The 27,723-nt window shown below is 41.8% G+C and overlaps 1 protein-coding gene across 3 annotated transcripts in view; it reads right to left on the bottom strand.

Annotated features, from left to right (window-relative positions):
* Positions 1-10,592, bottom strand: part of onecut3b (one cut homeobox 3b) — a 105,095-nt gene extending 94,503 nt beyond the window's left edge. For all 3 annotated transcript variants that reach the window (XM_043721159.1, XM_043721161.1, XM_043721160.1), the window contains exon 1: positions 9,464-10,592. In XM_043721159.1, the coding sequence (XP_043577094.1) occupies positions 9,464-10,499 (1,036 nt within the window). In that variant the 5' untranslated portion in view covers positions 10,500-10,592. The remainder of the gene's footprint in view (positions 1-9,463) is intronic.
* Positions 10,593-27,723: the final 17,131 nt, after the last annotated feature.

Below are 27,723 nucleotides of genomic sequence, written 5' to 3'. Positions count from 1 at the left end.
TTCGGAGTTTCTTCAGTAATTCAAGTCATACGTGGCCCTAAGAAAATAGTGTTTTTATTTGATATGTTAAAGATTAATTCAACTTGTTTCTGGACGAAGGGTTGAAATCGAATCTTGGCGAATTATTGCTGTTCCTGAGCAAGGATTTCACAAAACACTCGCTGACGACCTTCACAATCTCACTCCGAAAGGTTCAGGAAAAAATAAATAAAGACTAATGAAAGCTCAAACATTTTCGCTGCGATTTCCCTTTTTATTTGGTTGAAACGTCCAAAGAAAGGATCGAACGAGATTAACCTTCTAAAACCAAACGCGTAGTTTTGGGACATCGGTGAATTTTAGCAAGAAGCGACGACTGAAATTATAGAGTGAGATATTTGTTAGGGGCGCCTGTTGCAGTTTTAAAATGTGACCGAGATTTTACTGTGAATCAGTTCGATCTGAACAGTCTGTACATAGAAATACATAACATACCTCAAAATATTACGGGCAACAGCGAAAGATTCGCCCAGAATTGTGTTTGATATTTAGTCAATTATAGTTTTGAGGTAAATTTTGTACAGATTTCCTGAAGAGAGATGACGCCCCATCTCTAAACAAATTGGGGTCAAATCGGTTTGCCCACTAACCCCAAACCCGCCCCCCTTCCCCACCCGTCACTTGTCTCTCTCACCATCTGGAAATATACTAACACGTTATTGTTTTTTTTTAAAACATAAAATTCGAACGCCAAATTCAACTCAACACTACGTTGCAATTCTTAAAATCATATACGTCCCTCTAAAAAAGCTACCCAATAAATCAATTTTCACAGAACAACGTGTCCAAAGGAGGAGATGAAGGTTTCTCTCTGTCGTTCACGTCAAAAAAAAAGGTGGAACCTTTTTTCCTGAAGTCTGTCTGACTTTGAAAACAATGTCAGTTCTCTGCATCCAATCGCCCATTTGTCCAGCTTCGAGACAAGGAAACTGATTGAAGTAAAACTGAACACTAACATGCAACTCTGATATCTGCACAATGGGGGTATTTTTCGAATGTTTAACCACAGACAGGGTCCACAAGCCAAAACACGCGGAAGTGGCTTCAAGCCTTGGGTTGGGGTTGGGGGGTGGTGGGGGTGTTAATTACAAATCGATTGCCAGTGTAGTGTTCCCCTTTCTAACTACAGTAATTGGTCACTGCTTTCTGGAATTTCAGGTTGTGTCTCCCAGCTGATGAACACAGTCTGTTGGAATATTAAGTATCTCATCTGAAGGCGCAGCAGGAGAACCAACCAACCAACCATTTCGATGAAACCTGCAAGATCGTTTCGTTGCTGCTCAGATGCCGGTTGTATTCTATTCTGGCGAACTTTACATATGTAATCATTACCGTCCTACTGCCCTTGTGTGAACGGCGCATGTGAACTGAGTGCAGTCCAGAGATTTGGAGATCGAGGCATAGCTATGCTTTCCCTCGCAGCAATCTGGGTTTTGGAAAATTAAAAAATGAAAATATAGTCAAGGCACGCACAGTCCGGGCCGCTTAATGGAGACAATTCCTTTACACGAGACATTTGGTCAGGCTCTAATTGATTGCCAGTGGATTTCAATCAAGTGTTTCCTAACATAGACAATATGATAAATGGTGTCCCAGTTAACCGGTTTAACTCTTGCCTTTGGAAGGGGGCGTTTGAGAAGTCTAACGTGCATAAAAGCGTCGAGACTGCTATGAAATTCCCCGTGTAAACAGGGACAATTCAGATGTCTTGTTTCTTTAACAAAATGTTAATTTTTGGCATATTGTTGTGAACAATAGTAGGGATTGTTGAAAACCACGCTCGGAGTATACTCTCCAGAATCAGAAGCTACTCACTCAGCGGAACACCATTTTGTTGCAGGTGCCATTTTTCAAACAATCGCCTTATTTTGATGTGTAGGAATGGAAGGATTCTGCTGTGATTTGAATGGATTAGGTAATCCTTGCTGCTACAGCAACAAGACATTCATTAATGATGCTTAACCTGAACATCTCTGAATAATGTCAGAAAATGTAATATCAATACGTTGTGGGCTGTTTGGGGTGCATTCTGTGGGATTGCGGGGGTCACAATATTCTTTCAGGAAATTCGAAATCTAGCCGTGAGTGTCGTTCCATAAAATTGTTCATTTTTTTAAAAAAAAGGAAATCTCGTCTCATTGTCTCTACGTGCTCGACCACAAAGCTTCATATGTGAAAGCCTGACGCTGTATTTCGGACGGTTGGACAGGTGCACTGAGCAGAAAGCAGCCTCTACCTCGGGCAGGTTGAAGGGATGTGAGCTTTGCAGGAGCAGCGGGGACAATAACTTATCTACATACACTTTCTGATTAATGTTGTTGATATTTTCAAAGCGGATCGAAGCCGTGGTGTGTTGTTATAATTGTGATCTTGAAAAATGCTGTCCTCAGTGTTTCAACTCAGACATGGGCAAAGGTTATGATCATGGTTCATGGTTTTGCGTTTAAATTTCCTTTACCTTTGTACAGGCACTCGGGGGTGGGGTGCTGCAAAAGCACAGCAGGTCAGGCAGCATCCGAGGAACAGGAGACTCGACGGTTCAGGCATATGCCCATTAATCAGGAATTCCTGCTCCTCGGATACTGCTTTACCTGCTGTGCTTTCCCAGCACCACACTCTTGGACTCTGATCGCCAGCATCTGCAGTCCTCACTTCCTTCTACAGGGGCCAGAAGGGGTATTGTACATCAAATAAAAAGGCGGGATTCTCACTCAAGTGGCCGATTAACGCCGTTAAAACCGAATGGAGCTGCCTAATGCTGATATGACGGAGTCTGAAATCCAAACAGCAATGCGGTTAAGATGCATTTTAACGGCGGAAAACGCCCCCCACTCACTAACATCAGGGTTTGCCAGTGGACAGGGATGATTGGCCCATTCAGAGCGCTGTGATGATTTATTTTTGCCACAGTCCTTTCCTTATAAATGTGACCCACCGGTCTCTCACATCGCCCCACTTCAGATATATCTGAGATTTTCACTTTACCTTAACTGCTACAACAAAGGAGCCCCTCCCGGGCAATGCGAATGATGTGATCTTTGATCGGATTTGAACACCTTCACACGGCTTTCTCCGTTCTGCTTTAACAAAACCGGGCTCGGTGCCTATTGCGGGTCCATGTAAAACACCCGCTTTCCGAGCTGTTGGAATTTGCTGGAAACACATTTGTTTTTAATAACAAAGCCAGTTAAATCTTGTTTCTTTCGCGTTCCTATTCATAATGCCGGTTATGAATAACGTTGCGATCTTTTGACAATATTCCATTGTTATTGTTGGAATGACAACATAAAACCTTCAGGTCATACATAAATGGATTTGTTGCTATAAAATCTCCTGACTGTTATCAGCGTTCCAGTTTAGCCTTGTGTTACCCCGATACTATTATGTTTTAAACTATGGTTTAAATGCAACACCCGATTTTCCACACCAAATTTATTTCTATTTTTGAAAACCGTGTTCAATACCAACTCCATATTTTGAACTGTGCTCGAACGGTGCGCGTTAAAGTCACAGTTAAATGATCTAACATGGTAACGAGCCTAGTTAAGTTGTAAAATTGTCAAATCATGCGGTTGCTCTGTAAATGATTAATTATTTGAGTGTTATTTGCAACAGTATTCTAATCTAGCCACCTCCCCAATAACCTAATCGCGGACTAATGTCCCCAGCCTCCCTGCTGCTACAAATAAAGAACAATCTTCATTAAAGTAACCTCTCGCAGTAAAATGGTTTCGCTTCTGTCTTTCATTTCTCCAGTTTTTTTGCAAAAATAAACAACGAATTGCTGTTTGTTCAAGAAAGATCAGAACTGGTGGCCACCATATTCAACAGAGTCTGGGTGGAAAACAGCAAGAGGCAAACTGTGTGTGTGGATGTGTGTGTGTACACGCCTGTCTCGCTTTCTTTCTTTCTCTCACCCCCTGTAGTGCACAGAACCCCTTCTGAAATGGTCATTTTTATCTTTCCTTTTGCTGTTACTCTTTAACTTTCGTTCGGGACCAGCCCGATTTCCACCAGACTCCCTCCGAATTCAACAACGAAATAAAAGCGAGATAACAAGAATTGGAAGCAGCGACCTTTGTAACAAATTCCAAGGCTCCCTCAGCAGCCGCCTGATAAGAGGCGAGCGAACCTCACATTCATTCATTTAAAATTTCAATCCGGTTCCCTTCAACCGAGCAACATCCAGAAACCCTCGCACCCAGGGCCTGGTTAGAATTCGCTCTGTTTTTGTTTGGTTTTACCAGAAGCAGCTCAATGTAATTGTATCATTGCAATTCTGAACGGTATCTAGCGGAAGAAACCCGAATAATTGACAAGGCAGCCCGCGAAACATTAAGCAGCGCCTAAAATGTAAAAGAATATCATTTCAGCTAACTCAAAGTTAGAAAGTGATTCACAATGTGTGGCAGATCAAATGCAAAATAGGTGTTACTTAGAGACATGCAAATTCCTTTATGTATATAGTTTAAGAAGTCAGGCCTGCCGCTTTATGGTTTTTATGCTTTCCGAAAGAAATCCCCGGATTTTGGATATGTTTTAGCTCATACCGGATTTTGGATGTGTTTTAGTCCACTCTATCACCCTATCCTTTTACAGCTAAGTTGCCCAAAACACATTGATTTTCCTCGTTTTAAACACTGCTGAAACTTAATCAATTGTAAGAGAGGAATCAAACAAAAATCTTCATTTTTTTTTGCTGATCTTTTCTTACTCGAAGCTTTGCTGAGACAACCGAAACTCAGTTGGGACGCCTTGGCCCTTTGGCGGAACTATCCATCTGGCAGCTTCTGTGAAAAGGCTTCACGACCCGTTTTCTCAAGGTGTAGTGTGGCCTATTCTCAGTTTAACTAAGGATGTGATTTCCGGCATCACTTCAGCTGGCCGTCTTATTCCGGCATTCCCTGTACCACGCACACACAAAGTCTAAAACACACACACAGAAAAACACAAACTAACACACACAGACTAACACACAGACACACAGTCTAACACACACCACACAATCAAACACACATATAGACTAATCCACACAGGCGATCAGAGACTCAGAGTAACACACACACAATAACTCACACAGGCTAACACAGACTAACCCACACAGGCTAACACAGACTAACACACACAATAACTCACACAGACTAACCCACACAGGCTAACACAGACTAACACACACAATAACTCACACAGACTAACCCACACAGGCTAACACAGACTAACACACACAATAACTCACACAGACTAACCCACACAGGCTAACACAGACTAACACACACAATAACTCACACAGACTAACCCACACAGACTAACACAGACTAACACACACAATAACTCACACAGACTAACCTACACAGGCTAACACAGATTAACACACACAATAACTCACACAGACAAACACACACAGGCTAACACAGACTAACTCACACAGACTAACCCACACAGACGAACACAAACGCATACACACACACACACTAACACAAACACAGGCTAATACACACAGAATCTCCGAAGACCGCGCGGGGAGCATGTGTCGATCTGGCTATAAAAGTTAAGGAGCTGCAGCTAAGAGCAGGTTTGATTCCGTTAATTGGAACAATAGGGATGTGTGGGAGAGCAGACTTCACTGCACTGGTTACCGATCGCTCTCAGGGAAAGGCTCAGTCGCGAAGATTGCAAAGCACAGGCTTTTGATCACATTCGCGAATAGAATGTGTCTCCCAGTAGCATTGGCAGGTCTGCTGTGTGATCAATATTGACTGGGTTCGAATTGCACACAACCAGCTCTCTTTGCTCTCTCACTCTCTCCCACCCCGCCTCCCCTTCCTCTTTCTATCACTGCCGCAATCCTGTCATAAAACACATGGCGTTCCCCACGTTCCCCTAAAGAAACACTTTATTCTTAACACCCAAATCGTCCTAAACTATGCAATGTTAATCGATAATTTCAAATTAAAAAGATAGCTCATTATTTCGGTGTGGTACGCGATGAGGCAGTATGGGCTGAGTGCATGTGTATCTGATTTATTTAGTATGTACCTATCTGATAAATAATAGATGCATCTTTTTATGAAAGATTTACAGACGTGCACATTTGTCAAGTGTGCATTTCATTTAAGACAAATTATCTGGGAGAGATTGGGCAAGAGCAAATGTAAGAATTATGATCTGCAATATGTATTCCCGCACACACAGGACTGAACATGGTGTAACCTTTGTATAGGATGCCACGTCTGGATCGAGTCGATCGGGACGTGACTTTTTTTGTAGGCATTCCGTGAGTCCAACAACACCAAACATGACGAGAGAAAATAAATCTTTAAACAACCCTTAAAGGAAGGCTCCAAACGACACACATACTGCCAAAAACAAAACCCTCAGAGATCTTGCTGAGCTTGTTTTTAAATAATCTGCTCGCCAGTCATGCAGGCAAGATAGTTCCAGGCGCAGATATGGCGTTAGAATCACTTTCAACAATTGATCCTTAATCCACAATCCACAGACACAGGAGAAGAAAGTGGAATGAAAAGGGTTAGATCCGAATGCAAATGCCAGTTCAACGGCCAGCAGTTATGTTTATTGATCGTACATTTACCAGTACAATTCACATCAGCTTCATTCAAACAGCAGCATCAGTTGCTTTGTGATATACCCTGCCAGTGAGACCTGTACAGCCTGTAGGGATGGGAGGGTCAGTAATCGGGCAGGTGAAAATGTGGCCCATCACCTAACATCTCACACAAGACGTAAAAAAAGTTGAAGCTTTTCTGAATGCATCTTTAATACCATTAGAGCTGTCTCCCCACACTATATTAGAACGCCATTTGGAGGGTTACCCCTCTCTACAACCCACTATTTTAAATCTCTGCATTGTGTTATTCATCAGATTTGATGTCTGGCTATATGGTTGTTAAGGAAGATAACATATTTTCAATGGTGCAATCTGAGCCAACTATGTAGCAAATGATTATGCTGCTAGTCCATCACTGTGAACTGATCTACACTCGCTGCAATGGGTAGGTTTTATGTTCTCTGGGTATGTAACATTGCATTCATGTTACCTCAAATACTAGAAATCTGAACTATGGGAGAAATACTAAAGTACTGAACAATGATGGCAATTACAATCTTTCTAATACAAGTGGACCGTTAAAGACACTTGTATTATTATTGAACAGACCAGATTCAAGTTCACGTGAGGAGAACATGTCGGTCATTTCAAACCACTTTCTGACATTACTGGAATTGAACCAGCGACGGTTTCTCACGTAACATCTTCTTTTCCTTTACAACCCGAATGAAATCGCGGTGTTAAACGCATCGATCCCACTGCTAAGGTGTCCCAATCGTTGCTGTCAAACATGCAAATCGCGGTGATATCTGTAACATCTGAAAACACTCCAGTACGTTCACTTGTGATTTTTCTTTTCTGCAACCTCACCCTATACAGCATTATCTGGCAGTGTACTGCCGTTTCAAAATATTTGAACAACCCTAAAAATCGATTTCTTTGACTGTGATGAATTCCGAATTGTAATTCGAAGCTATTGATTTTGTGGTTTCAAATGCGAACAATTCTGTCTCCCTTACTCCTAATAAAGAATCCTGGCTGTTTCGCCTTTTCATATTTATATCTCAATCGCACTAATGCGACATTGCGCCGGCATTTCCAAACCTCCCTTGTCATCAGAAATTATTCTATGACAAGGAATAAGTTCAACAAAATCCTTCAAAATTTGTAAATTTCAAAGACCTTGCACTTGTCTAGATCCTTGCGCTGACATTGTGATAACAAAGAAACTTGAAGCTAAAATGTCCAGAAAGAAAAATGTTACATTACAACACCGTCCAGAATTGAAGATACACTGCACCACAAATGTGAGTGTCGTGGTCAGGCAGGATTATGATGCTGGGGATTTATTGCCATTTAATGGGAGGTCTCAAAATGTTGTATTGGACCTGCCAAGTTCCCCCAGTGCTGCACTAGCCAATAATCACCATCTTTAATGTTATATTATTTTTGATAAAATATAACATTAAACATTTAACCGAGATAGATTATACGTTGCCAAAAACTTCATTTAAAATGTTTCCATCTCATTCCTCTCCGTGTTACTAAATCTAAGAGCACTTGTCTCTATTGCGCTAATTTGTCCCAACTCTCCCATACTACATTTTGGAACAGAAATAAAACACAAACGCTCGATTGAGTTTAACAACAGAGACACTTAAAAAGCCAATTCAGGATAGTTTAAATCTTTATTTATCAGACTCTTGTAAAACCAATGCAATCTGCATTACATTAACTGCTTTTCAATAGCGCATTGACTGTAACTAAAAGATGCCCCGATTCGCACCTAATTAAAGGGCAGGTAAATTGTGGGACACGTGGCATCGCGTGGATGGTACACCTGAGGACGGTTACGTCCTGAAGATGCTCTGTGCCTCTCCGTTACAAGAAGAAGCGTCGGCGAGGGTCCCAGAGATGGTGGGTGCACCAGCACATTATCAAACCATCACGCTAGGTGGCCCACAACTCATTTTAAAAACCCATTAAAACATGCACGCCAGACAGTTACAGAAATGAATAGTGCACGGTACAAATACTATCGAACGGAATTGAGATTTTGCGTATAAATGTACAGAGTTGCTCCCCATCAATGAGATGTACCTCAGTTCAATTCACATCTGTAGTGCTATTCAGCCAGCAAAATATAATGCCACCACTATTTTCAAAAGGAAACGACGCGTGGAATAATGGACATAATCCCTTCTCTTCCATATGAATAATCTAGTTCGCTGGAAAGAAATTTGCTGTTTGCTCATCAATACAAATTATCTAACCAACAGAACAACCTAACGCCCCCCTCCCCTCCCCTCCCCAGTGAATGGAAGAGAATAGGAGATTGACGATAGATTATTTTGTGTGTGCCTGTGCGGCAGCAGTTATGTTTTTGACCAGGTAGCGGGGCATTCACCTACATTAGGTGAATCCGTTTCTGTCCCAGAATTACTAATGCCGTATTTACATAAAATAAACCTGGGGAAGTGAAAAGGACATTAATGGGAAAACCCTAGGGATCCTGTCAGAAAACAAGGAGTGTGAGCGGAATAGAGAACACTGTGAAATCTCCGTGTGCGTGAATGTCATGCACACACACACACACAATGTCAAACACCGAGACAAAGAAATACAAAGCGATAAATAAAAGCATGGGAAATATTACTGTCAAAGATGGTGAAGCATCCTTTGAGTAATTGTTTTCGGTTTAAATGAAGGGAAATGATTCAGCAACCCGCCCGAAGTTTTCAGAATCTGTTGTGGTTAAGTTTGCATTGTGGATAGATTTGCACATTATATATAAATAAGATAAAGCGTCGAGTTAAAAGCCAAACGCACGGAATCTCTGTGCATTCTCCGTCCTACCTGCAAGCCTTAGGGCTGACATTCTTTGGAATTCCGGCTCCTGAAGCCACTTCCACATCCTCCTGAAGGTCTCGCGGCCGGATTTGAGCTTACTCCAGGGTTTGGGGTTCCTCAGCAGGTCTGAGAGAGTCCCCTGTGACCTGCACAGGATGCGCTGGGCGAAGATGGCCTGCGGAATGCTGTAGCGTTTCAGCTCGGCGGTGATCCTCTGGGCCACCTCCTTGGTGTTGATCTCCTCGACCTGGTTGGAGCCGCCGCTTTGCGAGGCGGACACCGACGCCTGGCGGTCTCGCTCGGAGGAGAGCAGGGAGCCGTTGGCCTGGCCGTGATGGTGCCCGTGATGGTGTATGCCGTTGAGGTGGGCCATCATGCCGGCTCCGGGAGCCGCCAGTCCCCGGGCGAGGTGCTCTTCTCCCCGGGAGAGCATGGCAGCGTGCGACTCGAAGCCGCTGGGCGACAGGATCTTCTCGTTAGCCATGTGCCCGCCGTAAGGGGTGAGGGGTTGCTGAGAGTTGTGCAAAGTGCCCAGTCCGTTGGAGAGAGGGGACAGCGGCTGCCCCATGCTAGCCATGTCCTTGTGGTAAGGGCTGTAGAGATTGCCCATGGAAGGTAAGCCCCTCTCGTCCCTCATGAGGGTGAAGCTGCCGCTGACGTTGCCGGGCAGTCTTTGGTGCGGGGGGTGGTGGTGGTGATGGTGGTGGTGGTGGTGAGGGTGAGGGTGGTGGAATTTCTCCGACACGGTGGAGATGGGCGGCAGGTGCTGCAGCGGGGTCAGCGTGGTGTAGGTGCTGCTCAGGCTCATCCCGGGCGGACTCTCACACGACATGCTCATCGCCGGGTGCAGGGGTCCTGCCAGGCTCGGATCCGGCCGGTACTCTCCGCCTTCCAGGATCGAAGCCATGCTGGAGACCATGGCGGGCCGGCCGTGAGGCGCCAGGCTCCGGTGAGACGCCTGGCGATTGTGGGAACTGTTCATCAGGTCGCTGGCTTGGCTGACACCGTGGATATTCCCGAGGTTTTCCATTGTAAGCTCCATTGCGCTGGGTTGGGGGAGAGAGAGAGGTGAGGAAGAAAAGGAGGCATCAATGCCTAGCCATCCGCTCGGTCGAGCTCTGCCTCTGTGTGTGTGTGTGTGGGTGGATGTGTGTGTGTGGGTGGGTGTGTGGGTGTGTGTGGGAGGGGATGGGGGGGATGGGGCTATCAGTGCTGCTGCTGCTGCTGTCTCTCGGATCGTTTGTGTGTGTGTGTGTGTGTCTGTGTGTGTCTGTCTGTCTCTCTCTCCCTGACTGATGCACTGCTCCCTGGGCTGCAGGTTTAACCGCTTTTGCAGACTGGGGCAGAGACAGAGGGAGCCAGAGTCTCAATGCGCACTCTCACATCCGTCTTTGACGTCAGCACTCCCACATCTCATTACTGAATTTCCGGAGGGGTGGCGGGGGTCTGTTTCTTTCCACCCTCCCTTCCCCTTTCCCCCTGTCGCTTCTGCCTTCCCCTTTTCCAAAAGCCGGAAAGTTTCAGATCAAACAGTGCGTGAGTGCAATTAGCCACTGAATCAGCCAAGATACAATTGCAACCTCTGACTTCAGCGCTGTCGGTTCAGCTTCTCATCCAAACCCCAGCCCAGGCAGCTCGCTCCGGGCAGCTCTCTCACTGACAGGGCTCTCGTTCACTGCAGATAAGGAAGGTGTCACCTACAACAACCACAGCTCGAAACCTCTGGGTCAGACACGGCCCCAGAGGCCCATCTCAAAACCAGGAGGATCATTTTGTTCACTGAATCATTTGCTTCAATGTTTTAGGCAGTACACGCGTATTGGTCACGCTCAATAGTCGTTGACTGGGCAATTATATCCCGTATTTTATAATGGGTAGACCTCTCGGGATCCAGCATCACTGGATCGCAGAGTCATAGAATGTTTATAAAGGGGTAGAAGGAGGCCATTCAGCCCATCAGATCTGCGACAGCCACTTCCCCATTTTCCAGGGTCAAGCCTTTGAAGATTGTGTCAGTTGACTTTTTTTTTGATATGGAACAAGTTTGACACTTGCATTAATATTTCCGTTCATTACATACACTACAGTATTTTGAAGTGTTCCGCCAGTGTAAACTTCAGAGCGACACTTTTTGATTTGCGGGAGACACACCGGTAGGCCTGACTGTCTCACTTGAACGAGGTAACACGTTTTACAATAAAACAACTGTGGATGCTGTAAATCTGAAACAATAAAAAAACAAAACCCAGAAAATTGCTGGAGAAACAACTTGGGCTTTGCAGGTCCGGCAGCATTTGTGGAGAGAAATCAGGGTTAACGTTTGGAGTCCATTGACATTTCTTCAGAACACAGTTTACAAACTGCCCTATGTTGGGGTTAGTTGACCATCACTTCAGCGTTTGCACTTCTCTGAAATCTTCAGCTGAGAGATAACCAGTGCGGTGACTAAGTGTACACAGGTCACTATCTGAAGACGCCTCGATTGTTTGCAAAGTTCGGGACTTATTGTCTGAAACCCTGCCGCTGTCCTGAACAATAGGTCCAATATGGAGCATGGACAGCTGCCACAGAAATGCACACACCATACACACACTCGAAATTGTCATCGAATTCGATATGCCCTAACAGCGCTGGGAAACACTTCCAAAGCCCAAGTTGTCAGCTGCACTGGAGCAGTTCTGTTGAGAAGAGGTTGCGCCATTTCCACTCGCCGGGTCTTCAATTTCACCCGAGGACGCATGTGACAGAAGTCACACGGATACAAACGCGGTGATAAATTCACTTCTGTCTGAACTCGGGAGGAAGTCAACATGGCGCTGAATTTGGAGCCGGGTTTGAAGGGGTAAGGGGCAGCATTTATGTGTGTGCCTGCACACTCCCTTTATTGTCAATTCAACCGGAAATGTCGCTTTCTCCATGAGAACCTGATCACTTTGACCGAATGATGTCTTCTAGCTTAAAGTGGCATTCGTAAACGCCGATTGATGAAACTCTCCGGGCTGACGTGAGAAAGACAGATTCTGACCTGTGGTTGGGGTGGTGGGGGCGGAGGGGGTGGTGAAAGCCTTTGGGGACTCAAAGCAGTAACCAGTGGTAACAACATGAAAGTGTTGCATTAAGGGACTTGCAGAGGATTTGCACCATAAAGATATACAAAGACCCAGCTGAGAGCGCTTTGATCTGGAATATACTGAGGTCGAAGATTTTGAAAAAAAAACCCTTCACAAATCGAGCTGTGATATACTAAAAATCACTGCCAGTAAATTCGGAGGCCGCACATTTTCATAGCAACAATGTTCCCCTGGACCACACTTCACAACATACAGCAGGTTAAAATAACCGAGACTAATCCCGCCTGCACTCGGGGCTCGAATATTCTGAATGGCCTGTCGGCAGTTCCCACAATTCACCAGTTTCTCTTCGGAGCCCCATGTCACAGTCACCCACAATCCCCATAACATCAAAAACAAAGTTTGCAGAAAGTTTGATGCTTCTGGGGTTTGTGCTTGAAAGATGAGGGTTTAATGGTTACAGACTGCAGTGTCAACGCTTTGTTTTCCTGATTTAAAGGACTGAGAACTTGACAACTGAGAGAGATGTGGCGGATCAGGCTGCAGCTCTTGCCCACCTGTACCTTTACCTTTCCTACTAACCTGGCTCGCTTCAGCTTTCCGGATGTGCTGACTCTAAAATACATGAGCTCAATTGCAACTTTTCACTTCTCTTAAACTAACAACATAGTACGATTATTACCAGGGCCATATGACGGTTTATTTCACAAAATCCTTGATCATTTCCAACACTACTGACTGCTACGTCGTCACAATAAGTGTTCGATTAAGTACAAATTCAGGATAATGCTGATTATCTGGGAAGAGTATTATTGTGGTTGTTTACTTGTGATGACAGGTAAAGCGGATAGTCCCTTTCTGCCACTTGATTCAGTGAAGAGCCAGTTTATTTCCTCGACTCTCCTTTTGTAATTAACAAAAAATAATTTAGCAAGTCGAATGTTCGCGTCATTCTAAAAGGGATCTGCAACACCTCATTGCTTCGTCCAAATCGATAAACTATCATTAACCAAAGCGCAGCCAAATGTGCTGAAAATCTGAAAGGGAAAGGATTTTTGTTTTTATTTTTTAAATGGTCATTTTCCAATATTGCAGCAAGTTGGGAAAACTGAATTTGAAATGATGGTGTAACTTTTTAACATTTACTTCATATTACGTGTCTCTGATTCACATGGTGGGTTGCATTAATATGATTAGGCTAGTGAAAGACGCGAGTTAGGCTCCTTTCAAAGGATTGGATATCTAGGCCGGCCTTCAGTTCAACAACACTCGCCATCACTTAATTAATTCAGCTGGAATCATTAATGACGCCAACACTTCCCTCCTATCTGCCGAACAACTGGAATATTTCAAAGTAAAGCTAGCATTTTAAAAAAAATTCTTCCTGATAAACTCTATAGTGGATTTATTTAGGACATTAAATCCACATGTCAATTGTAAATATGATTTCTGGAAACGCCAATGGATCTTAACCTGTCCTGAAAAGTGTAAATAGTTGCAGTTGTTGCTTCAAAACTACATGTAACGACTACTCTTTATTTCTCCCTGTTGAAGTGACCAGGGCCCTGAGAGAAACAGTTTGGGGCGTGCAATTTTTTTTCTATCTACTAACCATCTGGCAGCTGCTCTGGCCCGGCCAAGTATTGATCCGTTTCTTTCTGCCTGTTCGCCCTGACTCGGGTTAATTCTTATCCACTTCTTTCCCAGCAAATTCACCTCGGAATTATCTGTGGGGGAAGAAAATAAAAGCTGTTTCATTATTCCTCACCAAAATAATGCACAAGAACTTGCCTCCCCCCCCCCCCCCCCCCCCCCCCACCACCCCTTCCTCCTCCCTTCCACTCACCCCGCCGGTAAGTAAACAGGTATTTCCACCGGCTGTCGGTACAGTCAGTAGAAGCTCCATTTGTTGGCTTGCCCGCTGTGCTGTGTCTAATGCAGGGAGATTCAGGACAATTCCGCACCCAAAAAGCGTTCCATCTTCGGCTCAGAGATCCTTTCACTACATAATCAGTCAGAACAAGTGGAGAGCTATTCTTGCCGTTTTAACGAGGAACTGCGAATGTGATTATATCGCTCACTGTACACAAGAGCACTGAAAGAACAGATACTGCCGGAATTGAAAACAGCATAATATAAACCGTAACAAGAAACAGAACTTAAACGCTATTTCGGATGGAAATACTATGTATCCATTGCTACTTTGTTCTCTAGTATTATCATCACATATACCAACTGCTATCATCTTACGCAACATTGTGATTACAGAGATTAATTAGTTGCCATTAAATTCTCTTTGGCTTTTGTGTTATTCCCCTGAAGGCTAGAGAGAGAGAGTAAAGTTTTGTTGCATATTATTGTGTTTGTAAGTGGATTTCCATGAAACCGTTTGTCAATTGTATACTGCTCACAAGTTCCAGCCGTGTTGCTGGCTTTATATAAATAGCTGGAAAAATAAGTGTGGTTTGCGTACAATAACCTGGTGTAAAACACCCCCACACATAGAGTGACATTTTAACCCGGCGGATTGTTTAGGTACTCTTAACACTAAGTATTAACAAAAACAACGAGTCAAAAACAGATATTTGCAAGTTAGAATCATCGTACAGAGCTCTTTAAAAATGCAATTTACACTTGATATGTCATAAGAACATGAATAGGGTTTAATTAATTTATACGGCCTGGTGTTATAACAATTTTAAGCTTGTGAATTGTAAACGCAGCTAAGAAGTAGCGAAAGTACCTTATGTCGTCTCTAAATGTCGAAAGTAGTGAAGATACACCGCCCCTCACTACTCCCACCCTGCCTGGCAGCGTTAAGTATGGGAAGAGTTTTGACAGGAAAGAAAATGATATACCGTTTGTATGTGTTTACTTGGCAGACGAAATGGGCCAGAGGTGTGGCATTGTTTCTCTGCATATAGCAAACAATTTAAATAATTTATAATATACATTTAAATTAATTGTATAATAAGTTATGATAGATTGCATTTCTGGATACAGGTGCGATTTAGTTTTTCAATCAGCTCCTTCACTCTCTGTTAGCTTGCGTTTTGGCCGACATGGCATGAACATCCCAGTTTTCAACAATATCTCACTTCATTTGAAACGTTTTGGGCCACTTTAAAGTCACTCTGTTCAAGGAAATCCAGGGATTGATCAGGGCTCATCTTCATTTAAAGAGCGGTTCCAATTACATCACAGCACTTCAGGCCAGGAAACCGTGTTGAGTTCGTTCCTTTTACTAAATCACACCCCAGAACATCCTATTTGTTGAGAGCACAGATTTCAATTTTGCATTTTAAAGATGGAGTATCTTAACAGTGGGTGATTTAAGTAACGAATGTCCCTTCCAGTATCGATCTTCTCGCGTTTAAATGGTTCTTCCAGAAGACAAGAGGCAACAGTAGTCAGGAAATGCGTGTGACTAATAACATCAGATAAGTGTCAGTTTGTTCCATGCGGTAGGCTAGAACAAGCCAGGCGAGTAAAAATAAAATCATGACAGAGCGTATGTGCTAGATCACATGATAATATGATCAATTGTATACTGCTCACAAGTATACAATTGTTTTATTTGAAAAAAAAACACAAATAAAAGTTCACCGATAATTAAGTATGTTTTTTTGCTGCAGTAATAGTTAAAAAGATTATTTTAACGCCGAAGGGAAAATGTTCTGTTTCAATGTTGAATGAAAAGCCTTAACAAATAACATTGGAAACTAACGCTGAACGGAGAGCACGGGGCATCTTGGGATCATGAGTCTGTAGTAATATTAACATTCCATGTTTTGACTAAAGTGTAAAGACCATATCAAGAGCTGAGAAATTCTATATTTGCCTGGCTAGCAAACTCAGTCCTTTTTGAACAGTTATTGCACTGCAACAAAGAACTTCATGAAGATACAGTACTTCTTGAGTACACCTGCCAATGCCGTGTTGTTAAAAAAAAATCTACACCATGTCGAAAGTGCGTTGCGACTTGATGAAGTAGCCATTTCTGCTCGCAACTGTGCCGCGTGGTTTAATATCGACAGCTCGCCTATTGACTGTGCAGTGGACTGCCTTGCCAACTGTTCTCCCTCTACTCTGACTCCATGAATGTTGCAAGGAATAGTCCTCAGGTGGACTAATATTTAGTCAAATTTGCAGCTGCAGAATTTCTGGGAAATATTGAGCTGATGTGCCCTAAGGTGGGTGCCTCTCGGATGTTGAGGTTTGGTAAGGAAGATAAAATTGAGTTGCTGGTTTCAAATCAGGCCGTCCAAGGGGAGGGTTGGTTGCTGTGGTATTTACAAACAAGGTGCGAACAAGCCCCACTTATTTATATACAGGACCTTTCAGTATTAATTAGGAGTTTAGCAAACATTGTAATAAAGTTGATACATATTTGAATACTAATTAAGCCATTCAGCGTTACTGGGAATATCCTTACGAATAGATTCTCCAATGTGTTAACATATTCAATACACAAATCACAAACTCAATTTCCTTGACGAACGAGCGACAAATTGTTAAAGTAAACTCTTAAAATCAGCGTGGATATTTTTCCAGGTGAGTATTGTCTTGTCTTAGATGCCTTATGCAGTAGCAGCTTTCAGTTTATCTCCATGCATTAGCCATTAAGAAGAAAACAAATAAAGTAGTAACTACAAAAGGGGTTTATTTCACAAATTGCACTACGATTGTGTCGTAGGGCGTGTTGTTCTATTCGACTGAATTTAAATAGAAAGGCAGAATCGCGCAGTTGTATTTTACAAATCAATTCCAATTATGTTAGTCCCCTTAAAGATTTAACAGCGAGTGAAATGTTCTCAAAACTTAGCGGGTAGCACTGGGAACTGTTATACCAGCAACTCCGAAGCACGAGTTTAGTTAATAGGTACACACATTGTAGCGCCGGGTTCAATTCCAAACTTATCATTCCTAGAAATTAAGCACTTTTAAAGTAAACAAGAATGTGAATAATAAAGAATAGATTCTGTATCCCTGGTTTAATTTGAAAATTAACATTTAAACAGTAGTCTGGAATATTGCCAATTGTTACATTGCAAAGAGCAGCCTGTACGCCTTTTTCAATGTATTTAACGACTTTGCATTTGACTAAAATAGGATTTATTGATTTTACATACAAAGCTTTAGGCTGCATTTTTTCATGCTGTTCCTTTTTGTTGAAGAAAATCAGGGTTTATTGGTTATTCCTTAGAACGCTCTGGCCATCAGAGCCGCGAGAAGAAATCTGTTCATACATTAATCCGGTTTCAGACAGGTTGTCACGAAAATCCTGTAAGGATATTAAAAAAATACATGGATGGAAAACTCAGTACCCTAACTTTCACACCAATAGCGGAACACTCTTTTCAAATTATTTAAATAGAAATACTCAATACATTGACTTGAAGTCCCTGCAACAACAAATAGCTGGCTAAATGTCTAATTGATTTGAATCCAGCAATGCGAATAAATCTCTAAAAACAACAGAACTGGTTTACAATGAAGTCAATTTGTATTCCAGACCAATACATTGAGAATTATTAAATATTAGCTTATTAAACTTCTCAATTCATCCAAAAACACTCTGAAAACTATTCCATTCAGGGTTTTATCACTTCAGTGCTCGACGCCCTCATTGACAAAATACATTTGACTCTTATGACTCTCCGAGTAATAGTCTTTATACACAACCTGTTTTTTTTAAAAAAAGAATGTGGTGTTTAATACAACAGTGAATTGTACAAACTCCACGTCCACTGGGAGATTTTCAAACGGAACTTCATATGGGACATTTCTCGGACTTGCAAAATCCTAATGGTTAGATAAAATGTAATGAGGACTGTAAGATTTGGTTGATTAAATTATAAAGGGATAGAGACAATGGATCCTAACTATAAATCAGGACAGGATTGTTACTATGTTGCTTGGAAGCCATCAAAGTCCGTCCTTCTCAAACCATTTATTTGTAACATTCGGCCTTACTTGTATGTTTACAGAAGACCCGTGGGGTGACTACAATAGATCATTCGTTTCAGTTTGGGCAATGAATATTTGAATACAAGGAGGACATTAGAATAGTGCTGTGGATCTGGCCTCCACAATTCTGCTCTGCAGTTACTGGCGGTGCTGAAAGGTTTCCTTTACCTCTCTGTGTCAAGCGAGTAGTTTTGGTTTGGACACAACATAATTTCTGCTCTTCAACTAAAATGAAAACAACAGATTAAATGCAACTCGAGAGGTTTACTGCTTCCATTACTGAGTTCAGCTTCTTTTTTTTTTAAAAAAAAAGCTGCAAGCCAAATATGCAGCGAGTTTACTTATTCATTTTACATTTGGAGACTTGTTATAGCAACATATGCGAAAATTTTGAAGGACGCAGAGAAACTCCTGCCTCGGGAATTGTAAAATTTATATAAAAATACATAATAACTGGAGGGAATGATTCACCGATCAAGCAAATCCAGGCCACTTTTTATATACATGAGGACACTTCATTACTGCTGTCAACAATCTCCCCTCCTCCTCAAATAACAGTATCAACACTGCCTGCAGCCTTGAATTTCACTGGCTTTGAATGAGTAACATAAAGTTGGTCAAATAATATAGATCTCTATCGGATTATAGTTCTGTTCATGCAGTGTCTGTGCAAACATGGGTTCAAAAATTCAGCATTATTATTATTACATTTTCTATCCAAACTAAGGAGATTTTAACGGAGAACGATACAGTCCCACAAGAATACTGCACCCTTCACAACATAACTTCAAAGGTGTACTAAACTAATGAGAGATAAATTTTATCTGAACTCGTCTAGTTAGCCATTCTTTTAATAAATTATTAATAAAATAAACCCACGGGGTGTGTTTAACTGATACTCTAACATCAAATTGTTGTAATATTCTGCAAATGGCGTTGCATATGTATCCTTAACGAATGTCAATACTTCTAATACCGCGATAGGGAAAGGACATAGACGAAACAGGATATTCGTTGCAATAAAAAAGTAGAATTACAGGCAGAAATTAAATTAAAAATTATAATTAAAAAGAAAGTCGATTTAATACAAAAATACAGTTATTGTTTAGCTTCTATAATGCAATCAGCAAGTCCTCTGAAAGGCTAATGGAGCTATTAACTTTTACAAAAAAAATCTATTTCTCTTCAATTTTAACTTTTTGTGAAAATTAGCTTTCTTTTTGTAGGATTCTCACATTCAGAGAAGTTATTGGACTTCTTACATAACTGTGAAAACGCGTTGTTCTACTCTTTCATTTAAAAGTATTTAATCCCGCTTCAGTAGATGTTTAAAGGGATAATGTGTTGTATTAGTTAATAAGGAAAGTAAAAACAGTCCCCAATTTTAATGGGCTGGCCCTAGCCCCTCTACTTCTTTACGTAAACATGAAGCTTCTTGACACACATGAAGAACCTTCAGGGGGAGAAAAGGCTAATCTTTTGATTTGAACTCATTTTGAATTATCGATATTTGGAACAAAATTTCATGTCAATATATTTCAATGACTCTCTGACGATTAATCAACTTTCAACGGCCACATTCCAAGATAACTCAAGATCCCAAGATATTCTCAAGACAACCCCGGCTGCTTTCTTTTATATTAACAACAATTTAAAATATTAGTTAACGTATACAATAGTGAATTGTCTATGCCTTCGTAAAACATTGAATCTATTGTATTCATACCAATGCAGTAACATGTAACGCTTCTTATTGGCAAATAATTGGTAAAGTGTAAAATATTTAGTTAATTTTGCAGTCACTGTCTCACATATATCCCGTCCATAAACTACGCCTACAATATCCACCTGTTACAGTCAGTAGTTCAGGTTTCATCGTCAATTGAGAATACGCTGAAGTAGGAATTCTGTTCTTGAAGGTTAATGCTGTGCCTCAAACGTTCTAAGATGAAAACGGCTTCAACTGAACACCGTGCCGGCGGTTCACGACAATCAACTGGGACCTTGCAAACATTCAGAGACCATTCACAGTTCCGGTAGTAACCAGGACAATTGGAACCGCAGATTACCATCCTCCCTAACATCTTCAGTAACCGCGTCAAATATAACGGAATTCGAGGTCATGTTTCAATTATACATTTAACAGTTGTAGCTATTTTTGCCCAAACCGTTAAGTAAATGCACACATGAACTGATTTGCAAACTATGGTCAAAATATGGAATAATGAGAAAATAGGGAGAGAGAGATGGATCAAACTGCCACTTAGAAATAAAGTGTTTGGAGATATGTGAGGAGTCACGACAAATTTACCTGATGAAAAGCAAATGAAACACGTCCTAAAGTTCAAGTACCCTACTGTTGGCAATACCTGTGCTGGTAAACAGCGCAAAGCTGAGAACAATGAGCATTTACATCCTAATTAAGCAGACAGATGTGAACCTGTACTTTGCGTTGTGTGAATTTCATCTGTGCAAAACTGCGCCCATTAGAATGAATGATTTCCTGCACTGTTTGGGAATCCTGTCTGAATCTGTTTGCGATTTGGGCAACGCGGAAACTAGAAATCTGTGACTGGTCTCTTTCATTAGACCCATCCCATCTCGACATTGTCCAGTTGCAACAGGCTGGTTGAAAACTTATTGAAATTTAAAAACAAGAGACCGAGGAAACTTGTTTTGAAGATTTTGTTTTGGAATGGTGCAGATGATGATGATTCCTCTCGAGTCTAATGTTCATATCAAGGGCATTGTTGTATTTAATAGGTCGGCGGGGAAGAGGGGGAAACCAGCTGAGTTGCTCTTGCCTAGGGACCGCACCATCACGGTGGGCCGAATAGCTTCCTTTCGGACTGTAACCGCTCAATGAACCCAAGGGCTTATGTCTGAGATGACCGTGGTGCACGAATGTGTGACTCAATTCTCCCCATGAAGCTCTCTCGGTGCAAGTGGTTAACTTCACAAATCGAGTATTTCACAGCAAGGCAATTAACATCTTCAGGCCAACATTGACCAGTCGGTGTATATTTCCACACTGGGTATATTTCCAGAACGTGCAGCCGCAGGCTATCGACATGCAAAGCGTCTCACCATGCAGCAATGCCACACGCTCATTTACTCCACCCCCCCCCCCCTCAAAAACAGCCCACAAAGAAGTGCGGGTGCTAGAAATCAGAAACAAAACCAGAAATTGTTGGAAAAACGACTCAGCAGTTCTGGAGAGAAAGCAGAGCTATCATTTCGAGTCCAGTGACCCTTCTTCAGAACTGAATAGATGCTGCTAGACTTTGCTGAGTTTCTCCCTCCGCAACCCCCCTCCCCTCCAGCAATTTCTGCTTTTGTCACTCATTTCCCAACACTAGACAGCGAATTCCTGCAACGTGGAAGCAGGTGATTCGGCCCATTGAGTCCACACTGAGCCTCTGAAGAGCATCCCATCCAGATCCCCCCCACCCCCCCACCTAAACCTTGCATTTTCCACAGCTAACCCACCTAGCCTGCACTTCCCTGGACACTGTGGGGGAGTTTAAACATGGTCAATCCACGTTTGGACTGTGGGAGGAAATCCACGCAGAGACGGGGAGAATGTGCAAACTTCAGGAACTCCGGGGCTGGTCCTGAACCTTGAAGCCCTAGTATTACCAGGCAGTACTGCTTACCAGGGAGCCCCCGTGCCGCTCTCACTGGGAACCACTGAATTGGGTCAATCCCGCCAAATGGATTGGCGCTCCAATGTGATTCAGGTAAGTTAGAATTCTTTCCACCAGATGAGAGTAACTGTCTTTCTCCGCATGATTCCATTGGTTTGCAAGAGGAACAGGGGTCCAAGGGAATTGGATTAAGACGGGAGTGCTGATGGCACGACAGATTATCGACAGGTGGTGTGGCCAGGATTTCTCCCAGTTTCAGGACAGTTGCAAAATTAGTAATCTGATTTTTCAAAGTGATCAAGCGGTACACACCAAACTCAAACTCCATGCTAGAACTGGAGTTCTGATCTTACTGACCTGCACCATTCACTCTCCACCGACGCTGCTTGACCTATTGAGCATGTGTTTAGCAGTTTTTGTCTTTATTTCAAATTTCCATATTCGCATTTCTTTTTCTTCTTGTAAAACTAGACAGTTATTAAATTGTTCACCTCAGTCAGATTTATCGCGCTTGTTAGGGAGAAAAGATTTTTTTCATGATGAAATGAGAAGATTCATGCACACTATTACACAAGCAATAATTGGAGTTATTAAGACCGGATTCATGCAGTCTAACTATAGATTTTGGATCAGAGAAGGCCAATTGCAGCAGATGGAAGATTTTTGTCTTGGCTGTGTGCATAGCTGCAGAATTTCAGGCTGGTGTAACATTGATAAGGAACACTGTCAATCACTGAGTCTGGGCTTCTCCGAGGGGGACAGACGTGAGTCTCGGTAACTTTTCGATTCACACGACAGTGAAAGCAAATCCAGCCCGCTGTCGGACCAAGTTTACAAAAAGGGCTGGTTGTCACTGCCAGGCACGTTTTCCATCAGATCTTAATGTAATAGTTTCGCGAATAGGTTGTCTTTCTTCTCTGATCTGGATAGCTAATTATGCAGTGACAACCTGAGCATGCCTGTGGCCAGATTTATACAGTGAGCTCTGTCCGGACCTGCAGTATGAACCTGCTTCCCACTGACTGGATAGCCCAGGTGCATTTTTGCTGTGCTCGCTGGCACGGTCCGCATGATCTGATATATACAAGCAAATTAAAGAAAGAAGTTGCATTTATATAGCTCCGTTTAGAACGACAGGATCAATGAAGTTTGCAATGCCAGGCATGTCTGTTCTCTCAGGTGGATGTCCACGATCCCCGACTCTAATTCAAATTATCTCCAATGTCCTAACCAATATTCACCGCTCAAAGAACAAAATTAAAACAAAGTTTCTGGTCATCCTTTCCTCGCTGAATCTGGGAGCTTGCTGCATGCAAATGGGCGTCAGAGCTTCCTATTCTTTACAACAACTCGAAAATAATCTATTGAATGAAAAACAGTTTTGAGACATCCTGGAGTCCTGTAAGCTGCTATAGAAATGCAAGTTTTCCTTTTACTGCCAATTCGAAGTGTGGCCATTGTTGTGGTGCAGTATTAACATCAAGACTGACACAAACAAGATGAATAACCAAATTTATCTGTTGTTTTAATGGTGTTGTTTGAGGGATAAATCTTTGTTGAATTCACTGTTCATCTTTGAAATAGTGACAGAGAGTCTTAGTTCTACCTGAGAATGCTGTTTCATTTTAAGATCTCATTTAAAAGATGGCAACTCCTTGAGGATTATTTGCTTCTGTCACTGGGGTGGTCTTGAACTAACAGCCTTCTCCTCAGGGCTGAGCCTTGTACTATCAAAATATTGCTAACGGTTATGCAGGATGACCATGACTATTCCCCTACAAATGTATGGCATTGTATATGTTACGACAATACAGTTTTTATATTGTCATGGTTTTGTAACCTCTAAAATTAACTATGAAAATTGAAATATTAAGTCTTACAAAACTCCAAACTTAACTTGCATGAGAATCTTCAGTGAGCAGCTCAACCTGACAGATCAGAACCATTCTAGACATAATTCTTTATCTATGTGGAAACAGTCGATCTCAGCTGACATATTTGCTTGTGGCAAAATAATAGATTTTAGCATCTCTGAGCTTGGGTGGAGAAACTGGCTGAATGTTGAACTCTAGCTGTTACCCACAGCCTCTGCTGGAAAAGCACTTCAGGATGGCAGGTAAGAAGAGGGTTTGTGCAATACTTCTGCATTATTGATCATTCTGGGCTTCACTGACAAAAAATTATTGACTGATTTTTAAAATGTGTTCATGGACTATGGGCATTGCAGGCATTTATTGCCCATCTCTAATTGAGGGGTTGTGGTGAGCCACGTTCTTGAACAACTGGAGTTCCGGATTTTGCTTCTGCAGCAGTTTAGGAACTGTGATATATTTTCACATCAGGGTTTGTAAGGTTTGTAGGGGAGCAGGGTATTTCCAGGCCTCTGCTGCCCTTGTCCATCTAGAAGCATAAAAACATAGAAATTAGGAAAAGGAGTGGTCCATTCAGCCCTTCGAGCTTGCTTTGCGATTCAGTACAATCACAGCTGATTATTCAACTCAGTACCTGAGGATCATATGGGCAAGGAGAAAGTGAGGACTGCAGATTCTGGAGATCAGAGCTTAAAAATATGTTGCTGGAAAAGCGCATCAGGTCAGGCAGCATCAAAGGAGTAGGAGAATCCACGCTTTGGCCATAAGCCCTTCTTCAGGAAGAAGGGCTCCTGCCCGAAACGTCGATTCTCCTGCTCCTTTGATGCTGCCTGACCTGCTGCGCTTTTCCAGCAACATATTTTTAACATCATATGGGCAAGGCTGGTGAGTGGGATTAATTCAGACTGCAGGAACATAAAGCAATTCCTCATTTGACACAAGGCAATGCTATTGTAATATGACAGATTCATTTTCATAGCACCAACTGTCGACTGAAAATCTTCATTGGTGAGTGACAGTTAATTTGGTTGTTAATGGTGAGTCTGTGTGGGAAGCTGTGAGAAACATTGATTCTCAGCTTCTCAGGGTTAATTTAACAGAGAAAAAGGGAGATCCAATCGAAGAGAGCAAAGTTTTGAATCAAAAAGCTGTATCTAGAATGCAGCTGGATGGTGCAAGCATCCAAATAGAAGATCAAGGTTTGCAATTCATAGAATCCCTACAGTGGAAACAGGCCATTCAGCCTATCAGGTCCACATTGATCCTCCAAAGAGCATCTCACCCGAACCCACCCTCCTACTTTATCCCTGTAAGTCTGCATTTTACACGGTTAATCCACATAGCCTGCACACTATGGGCAATTCAGCATGGCCAATCCACCTAACCTGCTCATCTTTGGACTGTGGGAGGAAACCAGAGCACCCAAACCCAACCCAAGCAAACACGGGGAGAATGTGAAAACTTCACACAAACAGTCACAGAGGCTAGAAATGAACCTGGCTCCCTGGTGCTGTGAGGCAGCACTGCTAACCATGAGCCGCCATGCCCCCCTGAAATTGACTTTCAAAGAAATGAAAGCCAACATTAAGTCTAGAGACAAAAAGAGACAAGACATTGAGTTTGCTCTCCTTGAAAAATAATGCAAAATAGCAATGAGTTTGAGATAAGTAAGGATTTGTTTTAACTTTTACTCTAAACATTCACTGGCTGTCATGGATAAGAAGCTTATTGGTACAGAATTCTCTTCATTTAACCAAATGTTTCTCAAGTCACCTGCTTGGATTAGAGAAGTGCAAAAAGATGCAGTATCAAATTTAGATCGTAAGGCATTCCTTTTGTTAATTCCCCATATTATGCCATTCTATAGTGTGCTGAACATTACAGGTACATTATCACAATTGGAAAATCAACCCATTTGTGAGAGTGGTGATTACTGCTACATCCCAAGGAAAATCTGGGGTGGATCTCACCAAAGTGTTAGGAGGGCTTGGCTGTGATGCTGTCTGTGATTCATTTCCTTGTAACACTGATTGTTTAGCCTTGTAAGTGATCTTGGTAAGTGAAGTGTGCTGGATGCTTAAGGACCAACAAAGTTACAACATGAATAGGGAAGGCAGAAAGTTGACGAAAATAAATAGTTCATAACAGTGAATTTTAAAAATTCTACCAGTAGGTCAGTACTCGTTATCACTTCAGTTCTTCAGCCTGCAGTACTTTCACGTCAAATTCTGTGTCCACAGTTGTGGAATCTCTGATATTGTTAAGCATGGGTGAAATTGTCATTAAAAAAATTGACAGAATGAGAAGGCTTTAGTCACCCTATATTTCGATAGTTGCCTTCATCCTCCTGTTGGTATAATATAATTCAAAGTAGTTTTAACAAGAGATGGTGAGTACCGAGAGGAGGGATGAAGTAATAAGTAAAAGTCAACTCACTCCGGTGATTTGTACTCATGCCTTCAGATTTGATTAATTAGAAATCGAAAATATAAATGGTTTATAAGATCTTCTGATTAGAAACTTATTGAAAATAGTAGAATGAAAATGATTCAGAGGAAAAAATCTTTCTTAACCGTAATCAGAATTATTCAGATTGATACTGCATTGACTAGTCTCCTTCACATATGGTAACAAAACAGTGATTATGTTATAATTAATTATGGGTTTTGATTCTGTAAAATTTGATGGAACTTTCTTTGTAATACTCTGCAAAATTTATATATGTATATATATATATATATGTGTGCAATAGGGGAAAAATACTTGCATTTATGTAGTGCCGAAGATGCAGGAAACACAGCAACCAATCAGCACATAGCAAACTCCCACAAGCTATAACATGATGATGACTAGATAATTGACTTTTGTGATGTTGATTAAGAGATAAATATTGATCAATGCACCAGAAATAACTCTTCTACTCTTATTTGAAATCATACAATTAGATCTTACATGTCCATTTGAGAGAGCAGACAGGACCTCATCTTAACATCTGATTTGTAAGAGGGGGAATTTCAGGGAATTTGTTTTGCACAGTGAGTTATTTTGATCTGAAAAGCTTTGCCTTACAGATTTGCAGATACAAATTCATGATAACTTTCAACAGAGCACTCAAAAAGATAAACAATGCAATGCTATGGGCAAAGAGCAGGAGAGTAGGTGTCATTAGTTAGTAGTTCTGAAGAGTTAGTATAGGCACAAATGAGTCATATGGCTTATTTCCTTTCTGTATGATTCTTTGATAAACTGATTGCCATATGATCATTTTTGCCCAGAACTCTTAAAATTAGCTGTACATTTATCAAACTAAAGTGGATAGTGCAACAATTATCTTGAACAAAAAATATCTTTGGCATTCTGCACAAGCTCATTGCATGTACACATAATGCAGTCATTCATTTCCAATGCTGTCAAAAAATATTTTCTGCACAGCTATTACATCCTTTGAGAAGTGTGACTGTAAATGTCTGTCTTTTCTGATACATATTGGTTTTGTGTTGTTTCATAATGCACCAGGTTAGGGATACATATTTAATGTGGAAATTGTATATTAAAAATATCTGAAAGACAGGTGGTGTAGTCATAATGACTTCCCTTTTCAAACTTCTGAAACTTTAACTTTTCTTTTACCTTCTTGGATAGTGATGGATGTGCTGTGTACACATAAAATTAGAACAGAGACATTTTCAGGAATAAAGCCAAGTAGA

Source organism: Chiloscyllium plagiosum, chromosome 31 (genome assembly GCF_004010195.1).
Source record: "Chiloscyllium plagiosum isolate BGI_BamShark_2017 chromosome 31, ASM401019v2, whole genome shotgun sequence".
Taxonomy (NCBI): domain Eukaryota; kingdom Metazoa; phylum Chordata; class Chondrichthyes; order Orectolobiformes; family Hemiscylliidae; genus Chiloscyllium; species Chiloscyllium plagiosum.
This window is presented reverse-complemented; position numbering and strand designations above follow the sequence as displayed.